General features: G+C 58.8%; 4 protein-coding genes and 1 long non-coding RNA gene across 7 annotated transcripts; 4 read left to right on the top strand and 1 right to left on the bottom strand.

Annotated features, from left to right (window-relative positions):
* Window positions 1–1,164: 1,164 nt before the first annotated feature.
* Window positions 1,165–2,683, top strand: LOC131574738 (interferon-induced transmembrane protein 3-like). Its single transcript, XM_058829434.1, has 2 exons — window positions 1,165–1,664; window positions 2,134–2,683. Exons 1-2 carry the CDS (start codon window positions 1,209–1,211, stop codon window positions 2,329–2,331), a joined length of 654 nt encoding a protein of 217 aa, XP_058685417.1. The 5' UTR covers window positions 1,165–1,208; the 3' UTR covers window positions 2,332–2,683.
* Window positions 2,684–4,801: 2,118 nt separating this feature from the next.
* LOC131574740 (dispanin subfamily A member 2b-like) lies at window positions 4,802–6,050 on the top strand. The gene is made up of 2 exons (XM_058829436.1): window positions 4,802–5,017; window positions 5,636–6,050. Exons 1-2 carry the CDS (start codon window positions 4,829–4,831, stop codon window positions 5,792–5,794), a joined length of 348 nt encoding a protein of 115 aa, XP_058685419.1. The 5' UTR covers window positions 4,802–4,828; the 3' UTR covers window positions 5,795–6,050.
* A 659-nt stretch (window positions 6,051–6,709) lies between these two features.
* LOC131574739 (interferon-induced transmembrane protein 5-like) lies at window positions 6,710–8,226 on the top strand. The gene is made up of 2 exons (XM_058829435.1): window positions 6,710–6,871; window positions 7,585–8,226. The coding sequence occupies exons 1-2, from the start codon at window positions 6,713–6,715 to the stop codon at window positions 7,801–7,803; spliced, it is 378 nt and encodes a 125-aa protein (XP_058685418.1). The 5' UTR covers window positions 6,710–6,712; the 3' UTR covers window positions 7,804–8,226.
* Window positions 8,227–9,033: 807 nt separating this feature from the next.
* Window positions 9,034–17,951, bottom strand: PGGHG (protein-glucosylgalactosylhydroxylysine glucosidase). 3 transcript variants are annotated; one of them, XM_058826080.1, is made up of 14 exons: window positions 17,067–17,187; window positions 16,624–16,885; window positions 15,986–16,196; window positions 14,944–15,379; window positions 14,623–14,742; window positions 14,095–14,226; window positions 13,708–13,819; window positions 13,266–13,338; window positions 12,671–12,807; window positions 12,291–12,424; window positions 11,630–11,725; window positions 11,409–11,506; window positions 9,799–10,010; window positions 9,034–9,712 (listed from the first exon to the last, which is right to left on the bottom strand). In XM_058826080.1, the coding sequence occupies exons 2-14, from the start codon at window positions 16,868–16,870 to the stop codon at window positions 9,648–9,650; spliced, it is 2,073 nt and encodes a 690-aa protein (XP_058682063.1). In that variant the 5' UTR covers window positions 16,871–16,885; window positions 17,067–17,187; the 3' UTR covers window positions 9,034–9,647. The 3 variants fall into 3 exon arrangements, 2 of the variants coding, with proteins under 2 accessions (XP_058682063.1, XP_058682055.1); XM_058826072.1 differs by lacking the exon at window positions 17,067–17,187 and adding an exon at window positions 17,738–17,946 and having other exon boundaries at window positions 9,035–9,712; XR_009276046.1 differs by lacking the exons at window positions 9,034–9,712; window positions 9,799–10,010; window positions 17,067–17,187 and adding an exon at window positions 17,738–17,951 and having other exon boundaries at window positions 11,630–11,829.
* A 431-nt stretch (window positions 17,952–18,382) lies between these two features.
* Window positions 18,383–20,859, top strand: LOC131581036 (uncharacterized). The gene is made up of 2 exons (XR_009278002.1): window positions 18,383–19,659; window positions 20,638–20,859. It is a non-coding gene; the product is annotated as an uncharacterized LOC131581036 (long non-coding RNA).
* Window positions 20,860–21,018: the final 159 nt, after the last annotated feature.

The raw sequence follows: 21,018 nt of genomic DNA, 5'->3' as shown, positions 1-21,018 counted from the left end.
GGGGTGGGAGCCCCGGGATCATCCTGGGAAGATGAGTGCGGGGATCCCAGGGATCATCCCCCCGCTGGGAGCGGAGATGCCATGGGGGCTGAGACCCCCGCCTCGATGCTCACTCGCTGGTGATTTCACTCGCAGGAATCCCATGGGGGCTGGATTGCCAGGATCCCCCTTGTTGGACGCCGGGATCCCCAGGATCCCCCTCGCTGGATGCAGAGACCCCGAGGGCCGCGGCTCTGCTCAGCCGGGCTGGGACCGGCCACAACTCACTGCACTGCTCTTCTGCGGGCTGGCTCTTCCCTCTGCAGCTCAGGAGTGAAAAACAACGGGACTTTTCCCTTCCCCTCCCATCCCACAGGTTGAGGCAGTGTCCCCGCCTCGCTATGGCTCAGGCTAGGGGCAAAAATACGGGAGAAATCCGTTATTAAAGGAAGAAATACACTCAGGGCTGGGAAAACTAGAGGGCACCAGTGCCCTGGGCTGCGATTCCCAGAAACCAAATTCTAGTTTCCAGGGCGGAGCGATGCTTGTTCGGTTTATTTAATCAGAAACATTCCCGGAGTTGCCAGGAAAATGTTCCGGGACAGCATATCCTTCGGATTCCGATGTGATAACACAGTTCACGCACTCTGAACACCGTGAAGCCTGAGAGGGGGATTCCTCTAAGGGGGCGCAGCCGGAGCTTTCCAGGGATCCCAAAGGGCATCCCCAAAAAGTGGCACCTCCTGGCATCAAGCCTGCATTTGTGGGAGATGGAGGTGGGCTTGGGGATCCAGCAGGATTTGAGGACTTCACAGGGATTTGGGACAGAGAAAGAGGGAGGGGTAGGAAAGAAGGGGATAGTAAAATGGGATATAGAAGGGGCCAAGGGAAAAAAGGGGCAATGAAGGGGACAAAGAAAGGGGAAGAAGTGAGGGGGGAAAAAAGGGAAGGAAAGAAGAGAGTAAGGAAAGAAGCAGGAAAAGAAGGGACAAAACAGGGGGAAAGGGGTAAAAAGGGACAACACAGCTGGAAAAAACACAAACACCCGCAAAACAAACAAACAAACAAAAAGCGGGAAAGAATTGGGTAGAGGATGAAGGGAGGATACGGGGCAAAGGAAAGGGACAGGGAAACAAGGGGGTAAAAGAGAAAGGAAAAGAGAAAAAGAAAAGGGAAAGAAAAAGGGAAAGCAAACGGTGAAGCCAAAAGGGGGCAAGGAACAGGTAAAGATGAAGACAAGGAAAGAAGCCAGGAAAGGGGTAAAGAGAGGGATAATGCAGGCAACAAGGAAAGCGGGCCCGGGGCTCTCCCTGCCGCGGAGGAGGAGTCTCCCCTGCCCTTACAGGGGCGTCCGGAGGGGCGGCCTCTTCCCGCTCCGTCCTAAATCTCTGAGAAACGAAACCACGGCTGCGCCCGCCCCCCGGTGCCTCCACCTCCCGAGCCACCACCACGCGTTCCCCAGGTGCCGCCGCCGGTGTCCCCGAGCCCAAGGGATGCAGCAGCAGCTGCCGCCGTACGAGGTGCTGCCGACGGAGGTGAACATGGAGGAGATGCCCCGGAGCACGACGGTGCTGATGGAGGAGCCGCCGCGGCCGCCCCGGGACCACCTGGTGTGGTCCCTCTTCACCACCCTGTACGGCAATTTCTGCTGCCTCGGCCTCCTGGCGTTCGTCTTCTCCGTCAAGGTGGGGAGCCGGGGGGAGGCACCGGGGGTGGGGGCGGCCCCGAGGACCCCACTGAGTCCCTCACCTCAGGGACATCCTTAGAGCGCACCGAGCCCCCAGCGCGGGATGCCCCATGGACCCCACTGAGCCCCCGTGGACCCCACTGAGCTCCCGGCCCCAGGGTGACCCATGGACCCCGCAGAGCCTCAGTTCAGGGGTGTCCCATAGACCCCAAAAGCCCCAGACCAGAGGGTGCCCCATGGACCCCACAGAGTCCCCTCTTCATGGAGCACTGACCCCACAGAGTCCTGGCTGGAAGCTCTGGGGACCACCGGGGTTTGGGGTGAGGAGGGCAGTGGTCATCTCAGGGTATCCCCGGTGTTTTGGGGGGATTCAGCCCAGTCTGGCACCTCTCCCACCCTCCCACAGCCCCGAGCCCTCCGGGGTGCCCCGCTCCAGCGCCCCTGACTCTGCCTCTCCCTGCCCCCAGTCCAGGGACCGCAAAGTGCTGGGTGACTACAGCGGGGCGCTGAGCTACGGCTCCACAGCCAAGTGCCTGAACATCACGGCCCTGGTGATCAACATCATCATCGTCGTCATCGTCGTCACCGTCGTCGCCGTGATGGTCGCCAAAGCCACGAACCCCCCACCCCAGTACGGGTACAACCCTTTCTCTGGCCACACTTAGCCCCTCCTTGCCCCGCGGGCTGTGCTTCCCTCCCCGGAGCCTGCCGGGAGTGCCCTCCGGTCACCAAAACTGCAAACTGACAATCCGCGTGCCCCCACCCCGACCCTGCTGGTGTCCTGTCCCTCTTCCCTCCCCACTCGGAGCTTTTGTGGGGCCCTTGCTGATGGCTGCCCTCGCTGGGGATGTCTGGAGCTGGACACCGCTCCCCAGAGAGGAGCTGAGCATCCCCAGCCCCGCTGTCGCCTGCTTGCTGCTCTGCTCTGGGTCTGGAGCCCCAGCTGCCTCAAAATAATTCTGAGGAGAAGCACCTGGTTCAGAGAAACCCTGGTCCCTGAAATAAAGGTTTATTCCATTTTTGCCCCGTCTTGGTTTCGTATCATGGGGAAGTGGTTTGGGGTTTCCTCCACAGCAGCTCAGGCGGATGAGAAACATCAACCCGTGGGATGTGCCTGGGGGAGGGGGAAACTGTCCCTCATCCCAGAGACAATGCTCAGGGGACACACCAAGCACCATGATAAGGATGATGCCAAGGGTGTGGCTGGAACCTGATCCTTGCCGAGCAGCCCCATTATCACCTGCCCTCAGGAAGGGCTGGCAGCAAGCAGAGCTGAGGGCAAGCTGGCTTTGGTGGGGTGGGATGTGCAAAGGGCTTGAGCAGGATGAGCTGCGCTGGGATTGTGTGGGTCAACAGGGCTGGAGAGCCTCCCAGAGGGAAGGGGCTGGTGTCTGCTGCAGCTCCATGCTTAATTGCCCCACAGGGGCTGGATTCCATGGCTCCCCCCTGCAGCCAGGTGATTTGGGATCCTGCTATGGCTCACAGCCCCCACCCCACTTGTCTGGAGCCTGGCTTTCTCGGGGAGAGCTGCCCATCTGCCTGCAACGGGAAGCAGGGAATGAATTCCGTGTCTTGCTTCGCTGGCATGTGCAGCTTTTGCTTTCACTATTAAACTCATCCCAGCCCACCAGTTTCCTCACATTCATGTTCCAGCTTGTCTCCTCATCCCACAGGGGAGGGAAGTAAGGCTGGAGGAAACCACACCAAGCACCAGCCATCCCTGTCACTCGGCTGGAAGGGCCAGCAGGGCAGTGATCCTCACGCCTCTGGACTCCACACGTGCCACTCTCGGCCCAGCTTCGGCAGAGTCCGGAGTGACCCTGGCAGGGACATGGAAAATCCTGGCTGCAGCCCGTCTGGCAGAGCCTCAGCTGTGCTGCTGGCCTGGTTTCCCCCTATCCCTTCGCACTCTTTGCCCTCAGCAGGGCCCGGTGCTCGGTGCTGGGGCCCTTCAAGGATGGGAACAAAACTGTGGTTTTCCCTCTCCCCACGAACATGGGCTCCTGCCAAGACACCACTCTCGTAAGATGCTAGAAATCCTACTCACAAACACAGCGGATATTTGCTGCAGGATCCCTGGCACAGAGCCTCTTTTTTTGCTCAGCTTTTTCCTGGAAAACACGGGCTCCTCGCTGTAAATGGGATCTGCTGCCTGCCCAGCCCTAGGCTTGGCCTGCCCAAACCCCAGCACATCCAATGGGAACTCAGGACAACAAACGCCATCGCTCCAAGATTCTCTCTTCTTCCTTCTCCCTGTTTTTATCAACAGTTTCCAGCACAAATCCAAAGGGCAGCTTCACACAAGCCAGCATGGAAAAAATTCACCCTTTCCCAGCCCAAACCAGTCACCGGCAAAGCTTCCCTCTCTCCCTCACACCTGCGACCATTCCAGGCTGCTGTGGACAGCCCCCTCCAGTCCCTCTGTCACCAAAACTCGGGAAGAGAATAAAAACCCTCCAGCACGATGTTTGTAGTGACAGAGAATGAGTCATTACCTTGTTCTGGCCAGGACGTGCCATGGAAAACATTCTATCCACCTGTAGTCCCTGACCTGATGTTTACCATACCTATACAGACAAAAAACACAAATAAATTCTCGTCCACCGGTTTTAAATCACACAATTCTTAGTATTTGATATCCTATCAGTCCTTGATCCCGTCGTATTCGATGCTAATTTGGTCCTCATTTTTCAGTTCTCTCACCAACTGGGATCAATTTCCCGGCCCAATTGCCCTTAACCAAGCCAGGGAGGTGATGTTGGTTAATATTCGCTATTAGTCACTTACCTCCTCTGTATCTTCTGACTTCTCCCAGTATGTAGATGTTCAGATCATCGGACCTCTCCCGGTGGACAGAGTCTTTCAAGGAGAAACTTGAATTCCCCTTCCCCTGGGCAAAGGCGAACAAACACCTGATAAAAGTTACATTAAAAAAAAATTAAAATTGTATAATTTCCAACATCCCAAACACCCCCTCAAGTCCTCTCGGAGCCTCCCAAGTCCCCATAAGCCCCCCACGGGTCCCCAGAGCCGCCCTGCATCCCCAGACTGCTTGGGGTGGGGGTCCCGGGGCCGTGCCCCTCCCCTCTCTGCGGGGCGGTGCGGGGCTGCTCCCCCGCCCTGAGAGCGCTCCCTTCCCGTTCCAGGCGTTCATTCCCGGTCATGGAGCCCAGACAGGCGGACGTGTCCATCCCACTGCAGTCCTCCGGGTGGGGAGCGGCCGCCCCCGGCCCCCGGTCAGACCCGCAGCCCCGGGACTACGTGCTGTGGTCGGTATTCAATGTGCTGCTGTGGTGCTTGCTGGGCGGGCTGGGCTGCCTCGGCTTCCCACCGCTCGTCTTCTCCATCAAGGTGAGGGGGGGGGGGACCGGGGACCCCCGCCAGACACCCCACATCTAGTCCTGATCGGCCCCGGGACCCCCACCCAGACTGAACCCCAGCCTGCCCCTGCCAGGACCCCCCGGCTGAGCCCGGCACGGGACCCCCGACATGTCCCGACTCCCTCCCCAACTCCGGACCTCCCATCCAGCCCCACCCGGGACCCCCCGACCCAGCCCGACTCGGACCTTTCCCTCACCCCGGGATCCCCCGTGCCCCCACCCCCCGCCCTCCCTGACACCACCCTGCTCTCCCCCGCTCCTCTCCTCGCTGCCTTCCCCACCTCCAAACCCCTCTCCCATCCCCGGATTCCCAGATCCGGTCTCCCATCCTGGACCCCCCGTCTGGTCTCCCATCCCCGACGCCACCCTACCCTGGGACCCCCAATGCTGATGCTGTGTGTCCCCCGCCCCGAGCCTGCACCCCCCGAGTGCCGGGACTGCGGGGCGCTGCCCGGTGGCCTCACCCCGTGCCCTGGGTGACACGTTCCTGGGGTCCCAGCACAACCTCGCTGGGAACCTCTCCCCCCAGCGGCTGGGTTGGCCCCCAGGCAGTGCCCCCCACACACTGAGCACCCCGTTTGCCCCCCAGGCCCGTGACTGCAAGTTCCTGGGGGACCTGGAGGGTGCCCGGCGTCACAGCGACCGCGCCAAGGCGGCGAACATTGTCTGCTCCGTGGTGGTCGCCGTCGTCTTGGTGATCTTCATCACTGCCTTCATCATCATGGCTTCCACACTCAGGGCCACCTGACCACCGCCCGGCCCCACCCGCCGGGTGCTTCCCCCCCTCCTCCTGCCTCCAAAATGTGCCCGTGCGGGGCGTGGGGGCGGAGGGAGTGACCCCCGGTCCCCTTGCTGCTCACACCGCGGGTGTCCCCGCACAGCCGCGGGAGGGGACGTGGTGGCCAGGTTGGGGACAGCCCCCCGCCCCGCTTTGCTCGGCTCACGAGTTTCCCGGCTCTTGTGACACACCTGTCAGCGCTGCCACCAATAAAGTTCGTCCCGCCAAACCCCCTCGCTGTCACCTCAGTCACCGCTGGACGCCGCAGAGCCCTCGGGCATCTTTGTGGCGTCCTTCTCCTCCTCCTCTTCCTCCTGCTCCTCTCCCTGCCGGGGAGCAGAGCGCTTCCAGCCCAAATCCCTGGGAAGTTTCTTCCGCACGTCTTGGGCATGGCAGAAAAGGGAAATCGAAGCCCCTCCGTGTGTTTTGGGCTGCCCACGCCCCCCACCCTGCAGCCTTGTCTCCCCGCCGCTGCCGGAGAGTCCCGTGGATGTGGCTCTTCCACCTTTCCCTATTAACTTCCCATTCCATCCATCCGGCAGCCCCACAGTGCTGCCGAGGGGGGGGATCTGCCCTGCCCAGCACACCTGGAGGGCGGGGTTGGAGGTACCTGTGCCAGCCAGCGCCGTGGTGGTCCTGGGCTCCGCCTCGGAGTGACCCTTCTGCGGTCTCAGAGTCGCGCTTGGAGCCACCCGTGCTCCTCATCCCGCCAGGAAGGCTGGCTATTAAAAGCCATCCCAGCCTCTCTCCCAGCCCAGCCTGTGGGACAACCGCATTCCTCAGGGCTGTAATTTCCCAGGTTTATATTTAGCGGAGCAGGGATATAAAAGGGGTGCCGGCTGCCCTCCTCCGAGGCTGCCGGAGCCGCGGGTGTCCCTCTCCGTGCCCATGGACACCTCGTACCCGCGGGAGGAGCGGCCGCCCCCCAAGCGGGGGCCGCCCCCCGCCGCCCCCGCGCCCCGCGACCATCTCATCTGGGCCATCTTCAACACCCTCTACATGAACTTCTGCTGCCTGGGCTTCGTGGCCCTCGCCTTCGCTGTCAAGGTACGGGACCGGCGGCACCGGAGCGCTCGGGGGCTCCGGGAATCCCTCCCCACGTGGATGCCAAGGGAGGGGTGCCCAAGGAGGCACCGAACACTTGGGATAATTCCCGGGTGGGCTGGGGCGGGCAGATCCCAACAATCTCCATAGGCAGGTGACACCTGCCGCTGGTGAATCCTCCCTGCTTTTCCTGCCACGGATTCCGGAGGTTGTGGGACAGCCTTGGATAACCACAGCCCCCTGCCCTCCACCCGAGGAGCAGCTGCCTGATCCTAAAAAGTTCCGTGGGGGCTGTGACACCTCCACCCCTCAGCAGGAGCAGCTCCAGCTCTGGAAAGATGGGGACAAGCAGGGTCCAGAGTCAGAGAGGCTCCGGAGGAAGCAGGAGGGAAAAATCCCAGCTCCAGCTGGACTAGACTGGGATAGAAAGATAGGGACAGGCAGTGGCTGGAGCCAGTGAGGCTCTGGATGAAGCAGGAAGGAAAACACAAGTGGGAAAGGATGTGGGGCTGGAGAGGAGCAGGAGCAGCCTGGGATGGATGGATGGATGGATGGATGGATGGATGGATGGATGGATGGATGGATGGATGGATGGATGGATGGATGGATGGATAAATTGTGGGTTGCAAGGGGCACAAAGCCCTGGAGCAGGATGGGCCTGCAGGAAGGGGGTACAAGAGGGGGCTGAGGGAAGAGTCTCTCCTCCACTGTTGCAGGCTCGGGACCGGAAAGTGTCCGGGGACGTGGAAGCTGCTCGGCACTTCAGCTCCAAGGCACGGTGCTACAACGCCCTGGCCACAGCGGGCAGCGTGGTGCTGCCACTCCTGCTCGGTGCCCTCATTGTCACCGGTGTCATCCACCTCTCCAAGCTGGCCCAGGAGTCCGTCGGATTCTTCACCTACCAGTTCAGCGGGAGCGACGATGAGGACCAGTGACCCGGGGTGAAGGGCTGGGGGAACCTCCTCTGCATCGCTGGTGGCCCCCCAAAAAGGCCACCACCCCTCTCTGCCACGCTGCTCCCCAGCCCCACCGTGAGGGCACGGTTATTTTTGTTTATCCTGTGGGTTTTTTTACCTCCCGTTATCCCGTGTGAAGCCCCAGATCCCGTGGTCGCTATTTAAATCATTAAACGCTTCACACAGCGCGAGTTTCTGTGTGTGGAAAGGGGCAGGAGGGTGCCAAATGGAAAACATAAAGAGGGATTTATGGCTCCAATCAGGCTCCTGGCAGACAGGAGACACCGTCATTCCCACAGCCTTCAGGGCCACCTCTGGCCACCGGGACCCCCAGGACCGAGGTGGGGAGGAAGCAGAGACGCTCCTTGGGCCTTGTGGGAGCAGGATGAAGAAAATGGGGTGTCCCCTCTGCACCCCAAAAGGGAGCTGAGACCTCTGAACTCATTACAGCAACACAGACATCCCCAGCCAGTCCCAGCCAGGACAGGTTGGGATGCACCCCCAGAGCTCCCTGCTCTCCCTGCCTGGGCTGGAAACAGCTCATTTTGGGACTAAAGGACCCCTTTTTTGAGGATAATCCCCTTTTTCTGACAGCTAGGCCTGGCTCAGACTGCGGCTGTGTCGTAGCCCCATCCCAATCCCGGTGCAGCGCACAGGGCTGGGGACAGCACGGTCCTTCTGTCGTGCCAAGAGCTGCCTCTAATTAGGGGCTGGCGGCTCTGATGAGGCCGGAGCAGAACCCAAGTAATTACACGGCAGCGGGAGAGTCCCTGCTCCAGCCCTAAGCATTCCCAGATGCTTCGGGGCACGGAGCAGCCGCGGGGCTTTTTATAAATCGGGCCGAGATTCCTGGGGTTGGTTTGGCCAGGACAGACCCCTCGGGGCAGGGAACGCCTTCGGCTTTCCCTGCTCCCACCCAGGGCTGCTCTGCACAGCCCCCAGGACGGGGAGGGTGTGGAGGGGAGGATGCTGTGCAGCCCAGAGTGAGGGGCTGAGGGTACCAAACCCACTCTGTGCAGGCACAGGAATTCCTTGGGATTTTCTGGGACATCAAAAACGCCCTGAAGCAAACCCACAGCAGCTCTCTGCTCGTCCCGAGGCTGCTCAGGCATGGAAAAATGCTGCCCTTGTCACCATCTGACAGGATAATAGTACAGATCACTGATGTCCAGACTTCCTGCAGCCCTTCAGACGCCAAGTGAGAAAGGATTTAACTCCAGAACTGCTTGAAACAAGAATGAATAATGTAGATCAGGGTTTAAAAAGATGTGAGGGATGTTACACGCCAAATAACAGGAAAGGAGCTGTGTGCTGCCCACATGGGGTTAAAAGGCTTTCAGCTGCATATTTTAGAGTAATGTTTACTGCCAAAATATCACTCATCTGGTGAAACAGCACTGGCTGAGCCTCCACAGCCCCTTGAGCCCACAGAGCAACACAGGGGACCAGGGCAGGACACACTGGAGGAGCTGGAGTCAGGATCCTGGAGTCAGGAACAGGCTTCCTTACAAACACAAACATGCTGAGAGCACGAACAACTCCTGGATGTTTAACAAACACGTTTGAAATGGTAATTTTCAGGCTTGGTTTCCTCTTCTGTGCCAAGTAAGGGATGTGTGGAGGGGAGCGGGGGACTCAGACGTGGTGACAGCTCCAGCCACAGTGACAGCTCCAGCCACTGACCCACCCTGGGCCACAAGGACAGGTAGCACACACAGTCCTGGGTGGGAAAAGGCCTCCTGGCACCCCCTCTCCATTCCTTCCCCCTCCACCAACATCCCAGATCTGGGGCTCCAGTGGGCAACACCCAGATCAGCCAGAGTTTAGAGGGTCCTGCTGGGTGACCTCTGGATCCATCCAGGTGCTGTGGGGAAGGAGACGCTCTGCCCTGCAACAGAAAAGCTTTGTGTGACACATGGGAATGGTTTCTTCCCAAATTATTTCAGGGAGCAGGTCTGGGCACTGCTGCCGTACCTTCCCACAGGGGAAAGCGCTGTCCCGACTCCAGCACAGCTTCCAGGGGGGATGCTGGAGGGTCCCGGGAGGTCTCAGTAACTTCCATCCTCATCTCCTCCCTGGTGATGGTGACCTCCAGTTTGTTGCCCAAGTAGGAGACGCCGGAGATTTTCAGCTTGGCAATATCGTCGGGAAAGGCAGGATCAAAGAGGAGGCCAGACCTTGTGATCCTGGAAAGGCAGGAGTGCGTCAGGGTGGGAATAGTAGGAGCCACGGAGGAGCCCAGCCCGGGGTCAGGGAGCAGCCACCTCTCCAGGCATCACCGCCTCATGCACACCAGAGGAGCCTGAAAGGGTCCTCGGTGCATCCAAGGATCTCTGGCAGATCCTGAATGCACTGATGGAGCACCTGGTGAGGAGCTACCAGGGCCATGATTCCACAGCCCACCGCAAGACGTTCCTGTCCCATTCCAGTTCCACAGCTGGGGCCTGGGGTTTCCATAGGGTTAGATTTCATATTCAAAAACACAACTCAACTCCCTGCTCCGGTTCAGAGCTTGGCTTCAGCAGCAGCTGTGTTGGCAAAACTTCGGGAATGCCCTGCTCCTCTCAGAGCAGGTGACCCTCAGACACCCACCTCAGCTCCCACTCCCATGGGATGGAGGGCTGGAAGCTCAGCACAGCTCTTCGTGCTCCTTCCCCAGAAACAATGGAGCAAACATCCCGGCTCTCCCTCCCTCCCTGAGCCAAAGCCAAGCTGCCTGTGTGGGCGTTTGGGTGAGGGAAAACAACGGCCCCTCTTGTCCCCGACCCAAATCCTGGCACGCGAGAGCTCTCCACCAGCAGCTCCAGAACGCTGAGAGGGCTTGAGGGACTGGAGAGGGCTCAGGGGAGGCTTGGGAGCCTGGGGAGCCCCAGTGCTGCACAGGATCTGTGTCCTAGGGTGGGAAAGGCAGGAACACGGCTGCACAATGTCATCGCCACCTCTGGAATTTGGCCAGAGCCCCAAAGCCGTGGCCTGAGCCTGTGCCACGAGAGACCTGACCTGGCACACACCAGGCACCTGGAGACCTCCCAGCTTGGCCAAAGCTGAGATTTCCAGCTGGGAATACGGCAGCTCACACCCAGCTCTGGCAAAGAACAGGGTGGGTTTCCCAGCAGCTCTGGCCACACACATGGAGTGCAAACGCGTATTTAGGGCTGGGAGTTTTCACTGGGAATCAAGAAGCTTGATCCAGCCTCAATTAAACCAGGAATAGGCTGGAGAGACAGCGGCTCCAGGGTGGAAACCACCACAGCTCTGAAATTACATGAACAGCTCCATGTTTTCCCAGGATATTTTAAAGCTGAGGCGATGCCTGCTCAGCGCTTCCCTCCAGGGAGGCTCCCGGAGCCACATGTGAGCAGGGAGGCCACAGTGAGGCTGCAGGAGGTGTTTCCTCACCACATCCAAAGGAGACAGGATGATCTTGCTGCCAAACCAGAGAAGAGGCAGGGAATGGCATTTTGCTGCCCCAGTGTGACCTGTAATGAGCCTCTTACCTGTTCCAAACTTCACTCCAGACAATCAGGGACATTTTAAGGGACAAGTGGTTGCTTGGGAGTTAAAAGTGACACAACAGGTCTCACCTGAACCCTGTGAAGCCAAAGAGAACGACCTGCAGGAATCCACCCATCCCTGTCAAGAAGTTCACGGCTCCCGACCCATCCGAGTTCTCCACCCAGACCTGCTCCAGCACGAGAAAGAGATGACACAGGAGTTGGTTTGGGATGCTCCAGGCAGCTCTGTGGGTTTCAATCCCAATATCACCTGCCTGGGAGCAGGAGGGATCTGCAGCCCCACCACTCACTTTGAAAGGCTCTGTGATGTTGCTGAAGCACTTTTCCAGCTGGCTCCAGGCTCTCTGCAGCTCCTTCAGCTCCAGCCAGCCCACAGCAAACATGCTCTGCCAGAGAGGGAAAGGTGACAGCGCGGTCCAACAGCGTCACCTCCGCCACCCCTCCGACCCAGAGTGAACATTTCCAGTGTGTTGCCATTTGATTCAATAAACTGTATTATTAAGATAGTAGCAAACGTTAATAGTTAGCATTAGTTGGCATTAGTAGTAGTTATGCTAAGGCTTGGTAGGCCGCATGTAACCTGCAAATGAACTGTATAGCAGATATTGCAATGTAAGCAGTGTAGCTAGGAGATAATCTAAGGAATGTACCTTTTGGCAAAACTTAAAGGTCAAAGAGATAATTGTACCAAGTAGTGAAAGAAAGTAAGAAATTGTTATGATGAAGAAATCATGTAGAAAACATATAAAAACCCTGTAATTTTTCTGTGGAGTGGGGCTCTGTCTTTGGACGCTAGTCCACAGGCTCCCGGGCCCTCAATAAAGCACCGCATAAACGACTTCGGTTGTTTGTGTTTTCTTCGGATCAGGCAACAAGTGCAGATCCCAGCTCTGCACTGTCCCCTGGATGGATGGAGACACAATCCCAGGCTGGGCTCTGCCCTCTCCTCACCCAGGTCATGGCTGGCCCAGCCGGGTCAGTGACGGGCTCGTACATCTCCAGGTCGTTCCTCCGGACCTCGGCACTCATGGGATGCATCAGTGGGAACCCCAGCAGGACCACATCTGCCTGTTTCACCGGCTCACCTGGGGACAGGGCTGGTCAGACAGGGAGCAGTTCCCAAATTTCCTAAGTTGTTGAGCCCACTGATGAAAAACAATCCAGTGAGGCAGGAAAACCACCCCAAGCCCAGCTTCTTGCACTGCTGCAACAGCAGGGACTCTTCTTTTGCCATTTTCAGGTCTGAAACGGTTGGAATTCTGATCCTTCCAGGATTAAAAGTGTGATCCATGGCCTCCTCAATGAGCTGCTGCTGCTGCCTCTCCACTCACCTGGGCTGTAGCCGTCGTACTCAGGGTGATATTTCCTCTCCTCATCAAAGGGCACTTTGATTTTCCTGGCACGGTCCTCCCACTCCTCTGGCACCGGGAGCAGCAGGTCCCGAGCCATGTCAGTGGCAAAATTTAAGCTGGAAAGAAGGAGGTACAAGCTTTTATGTCAGGGATGGGTGACAGTGAAAGGAGAGAGGGGACAGAAGGAGCTGCAGAAAAAGCTGCTGTGGAAGAACAAGGGGCAGAGATTGAGTTGGGGTAACAGCTTCCATCAGGGAGCTGGGAACCCGTTCCCCTGGCTGTGGATGTCTCCAGCTGGCTAACAGCATAGACACCCATGGAATGCCAAGGAAGAAGCCCTGCTGTGAACAGAGATCCCTCTCAGCCTCATGTGGACACTGAACAGGTTGGAGGAGCCAGGGGAGCCCCCACTCTTCCTCTGACTGCAGAGGGGTGACAGGGAGAGGGGTGTGAGTAGAGGGAGGAAGGATCCCCTCAGGAGCCCCACTGCTCCCATCCCTGCAGAGTGCCAGGTGGAAGAGCAGACAGCCAGGCCGTGCTTCCAGGTGCTCCCAAGAGGCATTCCAAACATTACCTGCGCCGGGCCACGGCATTGGTGTAAGCAGAGTTATCCACCTGGCTGTGGTACTCGTCTGGGGGCATGACACCTGGGGGGACAGGAGGGGACACCTCAGCACACCCAGGGGCCCCCGTGGCTCTGGGCCCCTCCTCAGGGACACAGCTGGAGGAAGGGGAGCCTCCTGCCCATCCAGATCCTGTTGGCAGGATCCCACACAGTCCCAGCAGGATGCTCAGTGGTGATGCATGGTGCTCGGGATACAGCTCTGGCTGGTGCATGCAGGCACCTCATCCTGAGGGCATCCTGAAGGGGACCTTCAAGTCATGGAATCCCAGGATGGTTTGGGTTGCCTTAAAGCTCATCCAGCTCCACACCCCTGCCATGGGCAGGGACACTTTCTGCTAGACCAGATGGCTCTGAACCTCTGCTTTCCTCTCCACTCCCATGGCAGAGGTACCTCTGATGTGGTAGAGCTGCTCCTCCTCACTCCACACCATCCTGCTGCACCAGTACTGAGCCACAGCCTCCACCAGCTCCCAGCCCCCATCCTCCCGGAACAGCTTCTGGTCCTGGGGCAAAAACAGCGGCATGAGAGAGACTCCACCAGACCCGAAGTCAGCAGGAGGATGGAGAGGAGCTCTGAGGAGATGGAGGGAGCAGGAGGAAAGACTGGCCTGGTTTGAGCCAACAGGATGTTGAGACGCCCACAGGAGCAAGGACAGAGAAGGCAGGGCTGCAGGAGGGAGCCTGCAGAGCAGAGAGAGCAGAGTTCCTCAGGGAAGGGACAGTGACAGTCTCCAGGTGTCCTGCCACCGGGCCATCGGGTGGAGCACCCTCCCTTTACCTGCGTGGTGCAGTAATACTGCTCAAAGGCCATCAGGACATCCCCGGTGATATGGATTTCCTGGACTCCATAGATCTCCTCAGGACACACTTCCCGGCCAGTGGCTGCGCTCTCCCACGGGAACTTCGCACCCTGCCAGGAGAAGGCATTCCTGAGCACATCACTTTGTGATGCGCCCCGCTGAAACAGCCCGGGATCCTCCTGGGGACAGGGACTGGTGCCACCCCAGCCCGGTGTCCCCCTGGGGACAGGGACTGGTGCCACCCCAGCCCGGTGTCCCCCTGGGGACAGGAGCTGGTGCCACCCCAGCTCGGGATCCCCCTGGGGACAGGAGCTGGTGCCACCCCAGCCCGGGATCCCCCTGGGGACAGGAGCTGGTGCCACCCCAGCCCGGGATCCCCCTGGGGACAGGCGCTGGTGCCACCCCAGCCCGGGATCCCCCTGGGGACAGGAGCTGGTGCCACCCCAGCCCGGGATCCCCCTGGGGACAGGCGCTGGTGCCACCCCAGCCCGGTGTCCCTGTCCCACCTCGTAGCCCTGTTCCTGCGCGTTGCGCCTGGCGCCCTCCAGCGTGCGGATCCGGTACTGCAGGATAGCGCGGGCAGCCTCGGGATGCAGCAGCAGGATATTCGGGAACATCCAGGTGTCCTGCGGGGAGGGATCGGCTCAGGGGGAAGCATCCAAATGCTCCCGCCAGCTCCACCCTGCAAGTACACCTTCATCCCGATGGAAAGATGGAGCCTTCTCCATCCGTACTGAAGGATGGTCTACTCCATCCCGATGGAAGGATGGAGTCTCCTCCACCCCACTCGCCGTGCCAGGCCCCCAGGTGAGCACGGCCCCCCTCACCTGGTCCCAGAAGACGTGTCCCCAGTAGTCCTCGCCGCGGGTGCCGTTGGACAAGCCGCCGGGGCTGATGCCGTGGAACAGGACCGCGGGGCTGTCCCGGGGCGGGATGGCGCTCAGCAGGTAGTAGAGGCAGCCGTGGAGCGCCTGGCGCAGGGCCAGGGGCCCGTCCAGCTCCACGGAGCATCCCCGGCGCAGCGCGGCCCAGGCGCGGATGTGGGAGCGGTGCAGGGAGCCCGCGGCCAGCAGGGACAGCCCCGAGCTGAAGCTGCGCTTCGCCTCCTCCTCGCTCCCGGCCACGGCCGTCAGGAACTCCCAGCGCCGCTCCCGCTCCTCCCCGCCCAGTGTCAGCGAGCGCGGGATGGGGGTCCACAGCATGTGGACAGTGGGACGGGGGCCCCCCTCCACCTCGGGAACCAGCGTCTGCCCGTAGATGTAGCTGCCGGAGACGGGAAGCGATTGAGGAAGGTGTTTCTTCCCAACGCGCCATCTTACCCTACCCTCCGGCAGTGGGAAGCCATCGCAAATGGTCTCTGGCCCCAGAAATCCGGTTCTAAAGGTCATCACCTCACTTCTCTGGAATCACATCTAGCCCCTGTCACCTTCACTGCTCTCACACATCAGTGTGAGGGATAATTCTGGAGTTCAAAGTAATAAAAAAAATGTTTCTATGTTTAATTTCAGGGGATTTTTATATACCTGCCAGGACGGAGCAGGTGTGCAGAAGCCTCCACACCCCTCACCATTCCAGCCCTACATCCCTCACCATTCCAGCCCCACACCCCTCACCATTCCAGCCCCACACTCCTCACCATTCCAGCCCTACATCCCTCACCATTCCAGCCCCACACCCCTCACCATTCCAGCTCCACATCCCTCACCATTCCAGCTCCACATCCCTCACCATTCCAGCCCTACATCCCTCACCATTCCAGCCCCGCTCCAGCCTTACATCTGCAGTTTATTCCTCAGGGGAGAACAGGGCACTGTGCCTCCGCCCGTGGAGGGTGGGCTCAGGGCAGGGACCCCCATCCCCCACACTCACTGTGCCCCCTGGAAGTCTGGCCCTGGGGTCAAATCCAGGTCCTGGCTCTGTGGCACGAACAGGCTCTGGAGCTGGATGGTGATGGGATGCGTGGAGTCATCCAAGCGCCGGATGGTGATGCTGAAGGCCATCAGGTGCACCAGGGAGTGGTGGGCGTAGAGCTGGTGGGTGGCCGTGTATCCAGGGCACTGAATCGTATGGCTGAAGGTCCCTGTAAGCACAGCCAGAGCCACTGGCCTTTGGAAAGATTTGGATTGCTCTCTCTGGCCTATCCACCAGTTCCCACTGGCCAAGGAATTGCTTTTCCCAGGTCCAGATCCAGTTGTGGACTGGACAACGCCACTGACAGCGAGCCTGGCCAAGCTGCAGAGGGATGGTCTGTGCCATCAAACATTTTACCAGGCTCCGTGATTAAAGATTGTCTGCCGAGCCTGGCCCCAGCTGGGACAGAGCTACAGCCCGAAAATCACTTATTCCCACACAAAAGGGGAATTTTCCACTTGTTCCAGAGGAACAGCACCCCGAGGCAAACGGAGAATGAGGCGAAGGAAGATGTGACTGAGCAGAAGAGGCGGCAGAAGCAGAGAGAGCCGAAGCCCTGGCAGAGCCGCCAGGGGAGGTGCCGGCTCCCTGCTCACCTGTCCAGGTGTTGAGGGTGAAGCTCTCGGCGGGGCTGCAGGCGCCCGGCGCTGCCATGCGCAGCCCCAGGGGGCTGGGGACATCGGCGCGGTGCGTGTCCCCCGCGGCCCCGCTGTACACTCCGGCGGCGTGCAGGATGTCCCGGAACACGCGGGTGCCCAGGAAGGTGTTGGTCACCGTGGGCAGCAGCCGCGGGTCCCCGGGCAGAGCCGTGGCCGTGAACACGCCGGGGTCGCCCTCGGCCATCGCCGCTGGCCACACCTGCGGGGCCGCGGGGACGGGATGAGGGCTGAGGGGACAAAGTGCTGGCTCGCTCCCTGTCACCCCCTGCCTGCCACCAGCGGTCTCTGCCCCTTTTAGTGTCCCCTCTGGTCACCTCCAGAGATTTTCCCCCATCCCAGCTTCCTCCCAGCCCCGGGGTGTATCCCATCAGCTCCTTCACCTCATCTCCAGCTGTCCCAAATCCTGACAGCTCACGGGCTTCATAACTTCTCAGCCTCCTCCCTCTTCCTCTTCTGCTGCCGCTTCTCCCAACACACAAAGCTACCTTCCTTCCCCATCTGGCCTGCCCTTCCTCCCAGTGCTGTTCCGTGACATTTTGAAAAGTTCCTGACACTTCCCCCTCTCTCTCCCAGCTCACTGCACCCCTCTGTTCCCCCTCACTCCCGCATCTCCAGCTCAGCTTCCTGGGGCAGGACCTTCCTATTGCACCGATTTATACATAAAACTATGTTTATGTGTCACATACAAACATATATATATAATTATAGACTAAAGATATGTACAGATACGGACAGGCACGAGCAGCCCCTGACAAAAGGCAGCTGCAGCTGGCTCCTGGCAATGCCGGGCACAGGAAAAACACAGGAATGACGAAATGAGGCTGGGAGAGACTCTGAGCGGAGCTGGGAATCCAGCCAGGGTGACACAGGGGCAAGGAGGGTGCCCAGCCCCCAAATCCCTCCCTGACAGCAGGCGGATTGCAGGAACGCTCAGGCTCAGCTCGGTTTCCTCACTGAGACTGAACTGTGAGGAAAATCCTGCCTTCGGGAAAGTGAAAAATCCCGACCCAGCCCAAGCCCCGGGGTGCGGAAGGGAGGAGGTGGCTCTTGCCTTCTGTCCCGAGGCCGGATCAGCCTGTGCAGGCGGAGAGCTGCTGCAGGGAAGGACGGAAGTTGCCGAACCGAGAAAGAAGGAAGGAAATGGCTTTTTTCCCGTCTCCTTAAAAAGAAATAGTTGGAAAAATGATCCTGGACAAGCAGCTGAGCTCAGTGCCCACGGAGGGAGCGCGGCAGTCCTGGGGCTGCCCTGTGCCTGGCAAGGAGGAACTGAAAGAGGAAAACCAAGTTGGATGATCTATGATCCCAAGTCGCTGGCAGAGAGCCGGGTTAGCAGCACTCCCCACTGACCTCCCGTGTCCCCAGCCACGGTCTGACTCTTCCCCTCGCCTGTTTCCAGGGAGGACAAAAATTCCATCTGGACTTTAGCTTTGGCATGCTTTTCCAAGCCCTTTCCAGCTGGTCCCGTCCTGGTGGGTCAGGGATCCAGGGCTGGAGCTGCGGCCAGGTGCCACCAGCCTTTCCAAGCAGCCACCGGCCCCGGTGCTCACCAGGATTATTTTATTGCCTGATCCAGGACTTACAGGATTGGCATAACACATCTGTCCTCTGCTGTAAATCCATGGAAAAGACCCTATGGAGCCTGGCAGGGTCTGTTGCCTGATCCGAAGAAAACACAAACAACCGAAGTCGTTTATGCGGTGCTTTATTGAGGGCCCGGGAGCCTGTGGACTAGCATCCAAAGACAGAGCCCCACTCCACAGAAAAATTACAGGGTTTTTATATGTTTTCTACATGATTTCTTCATTATAACAATTTCTTACTTTCTTTCACTACTTGGTACAATTATCTCTTTGACCTTTAAGTTTTGCCAAAAGGTACATTCCTTAGATTATCTCCTAGCTACACTGCTTACATTGCAATATCTGCTATACAGTTCATTTGCAGGTTACATGCGGCCTACCAAGCCTTAGCATAACTACTACTAATGTCAACTAATGCTAACTATTAACGTTTGCTACTATCTTAATAATACAGTTTATTGAATCAAATGGCAACAGGTCAATCCTACAATTGCCAATACCCCAGGGATGCCCTGGGGACACCCTGACAAAGGGCAGAGCCCGAGCAGTAACACTTGCTCCCAGCTCTACTCCTTTGGTACTCCAGAGTCTGATCCCAGCTATGCCCCAGCAGGATTCATTCCCCCTTTGGTTTGTTCCTCACAAGCAGCTGCTGATTCCAGCACAGGTTGAGTCTGTGACAAGGACAGGAATATCCATCCTCTGGAGAGCGGCTGGGCATCCACAGGGGTTCTGGGGCACTGGATTCTCCCTAGAGCAGCCACTGGCACACAAGGATGAGCAGTTCATTTCCCAGCAGATCCCACTGGCACGCACCCCACTTCCTTCCCTTTATCAGAGGAATTTGGAAATAGCCCTTTCCAGAAAGTCCTTTCTCGCTGAATGGTGTTTTGAGTGTTATAAAGTTTATAAAAGCCCACAGAAGACGAGGTCCACGGAGAGAGGAGCTCTGCTCCAAAGGAAGAGTTTTGCTCTAAGGGAAAGGCCCCTCCAAGAGGACGTCTTTGCTCTCCCCTAGAGTGCCTCAGTGTCCCCCTGTGCTGGCTGGGGACAGTTTTGGTCTCAGAGTCCTGGCCAGTACTGAGGGGAAAAAAAATCCCAAACCAATTAAGGGAAATAAAATTAAGCAGAGAGTGACTTGGGAAAACCTGGCAGCGTCAGGCTGTTCCTCCCTGTACCCCTGGAGCTGTGCCAAGGAGTGGCTGGGGGGTGGTGGCAACAGTGACAGTGACAAGCTGGGCAGCTGCAGAGAGAGGAGCAGTGGGATCGCCCTGACAGCGCCATGAGGGGTTTCCAGAGGGGCTCCCAGCTCCTGGCAGCTGCACTCCGGATCAGCCGGGTCCCCCAGGCACAGCTCGGCTCCCACCCCCCCGAGCACCCACTCTCCGCCGGTGTGAGTATTCTGGGGGGGCTGAAAAAGTGGGAACAGCCCAGTTGAAAGGGCCCAAACCCTCTGTGTCAGGGCCAAATTATTTTGGAAGGGGATGGAAGTAAAAGGGGAGGGGGAGGAAAAGAAGGAATGTGCCCTCAGGCTCCAGCCCACACCCCCATGGTGTCCATGCCCTGCTCCCCACCTCTGGCTCCTGCTTCTGTTTGGTTTTGTCCTTTCAGGCCCTGCTTTAACCTTTGGGGTTTGGGGGACCCCTGCAGTCCAGGGCAAGGGGCAGCAGGGACGCTGGTCTCAGACACAGACCCTGTCCCCCTATCCTGGGACAGTCATTCCAAAGGGGTGTCCCCACAGGCAGGGACAGGGGCTGCTGTCAGCACAAAGCCCAAAGTCCCTCTGACACTCCCCCTGTGGGGACAGTCCCCCCAAACCAGACCCTCCCAGGCTGGGTGAAACAAACCGGGAAAAAGGAGTTTTCCACCAAAATCCTGCCTGGTTCCCCCTTCACCCCTTTTTTGGGGGTTTTCCCTCTGCTGCCTTTCCAGGGTCTTCAACAAAGGAGCTGCAGGTGCCTGGAGAGGCTTTTTACAGGCAAATAAATCAAAGAAAGGCACCAGTGTGGGGGGTTAATGCTGTCCTGGTTGCACTGGGGAAACAAGGGGCTGCTGCTGGCTGTAATTCCCATCCCAAAGTCATCTGAAAGTCAGGAACACTGCAGGCCCTGGCCACAGCCTCAAGGTCATGCACTGCTCCAGCGTCCCAGAGAAACAACAAACCTGGAGAGCACCAGCTCGATCCACTGCCAGTGGGAACAGCTCTGCTCCCCAAACCTCCCTCCACAGCCCCAGGGCGGGTCCTCGGGACTTGGAAGAGCACAGGGAAGCAAGCTGGGTGTGTGGTGTTGAATGGCAGCATCCCAAGAGCCCCGTGTGCCATGGCTGTGGCGCTGCCATCCCACTGATTCCTGCTCCTTGTCCCCCTCAGGAACAAGCCATCGCCCTTGCCATGATGTTCTCGTCCTTCCTGCTGCCCACAGGCTGGGTCCTGGGCAACATACACAACTACAAGAGCAAGCCAGAGTGAGGAGTGGCAGGAGCAGCCTGCTCCCTGCTGAGAGAATCCCGAGGGAAGAGGCCTCGGGACAGACCCTCGCTGGGATGGAACCCCCCGAGCCTGCTCATTAAAATCCACCTTTGCATTCAACAATGGCTCCTTGGGTTTGCTCCATCCATGGGGGTGTCCGTAGGGAATGATCCAGATCTCTGCCCGCTGTCCTGATGGCAGCGTTCCCTCAAGGGCTGGCAGCAGGTTCCAATGGGAAGCCACATTCCCTCGGGAGCCTCTGACACCTGCAGGGCTGGTGCA

Source organism: Poecile atricapillus, chromosome 1 (assembly GCF_030490865.1).
Source record: "Poecile atricapillus isolate bPoeAtr1 chromosome 1, bPoeAtr1.hap1, whole genome shotgun sequence".
Classification (NCBI taxonomy): Eukaryota; Metazoa; Chordata; class Aves; order Passeriformes; family Paridae; genus Poecile; species Poecile atricapillus.
Note: the sequence above shows the minus strand (reverse complement) of the source record. Positions and strands in the feature narration are given on the sequence as shown.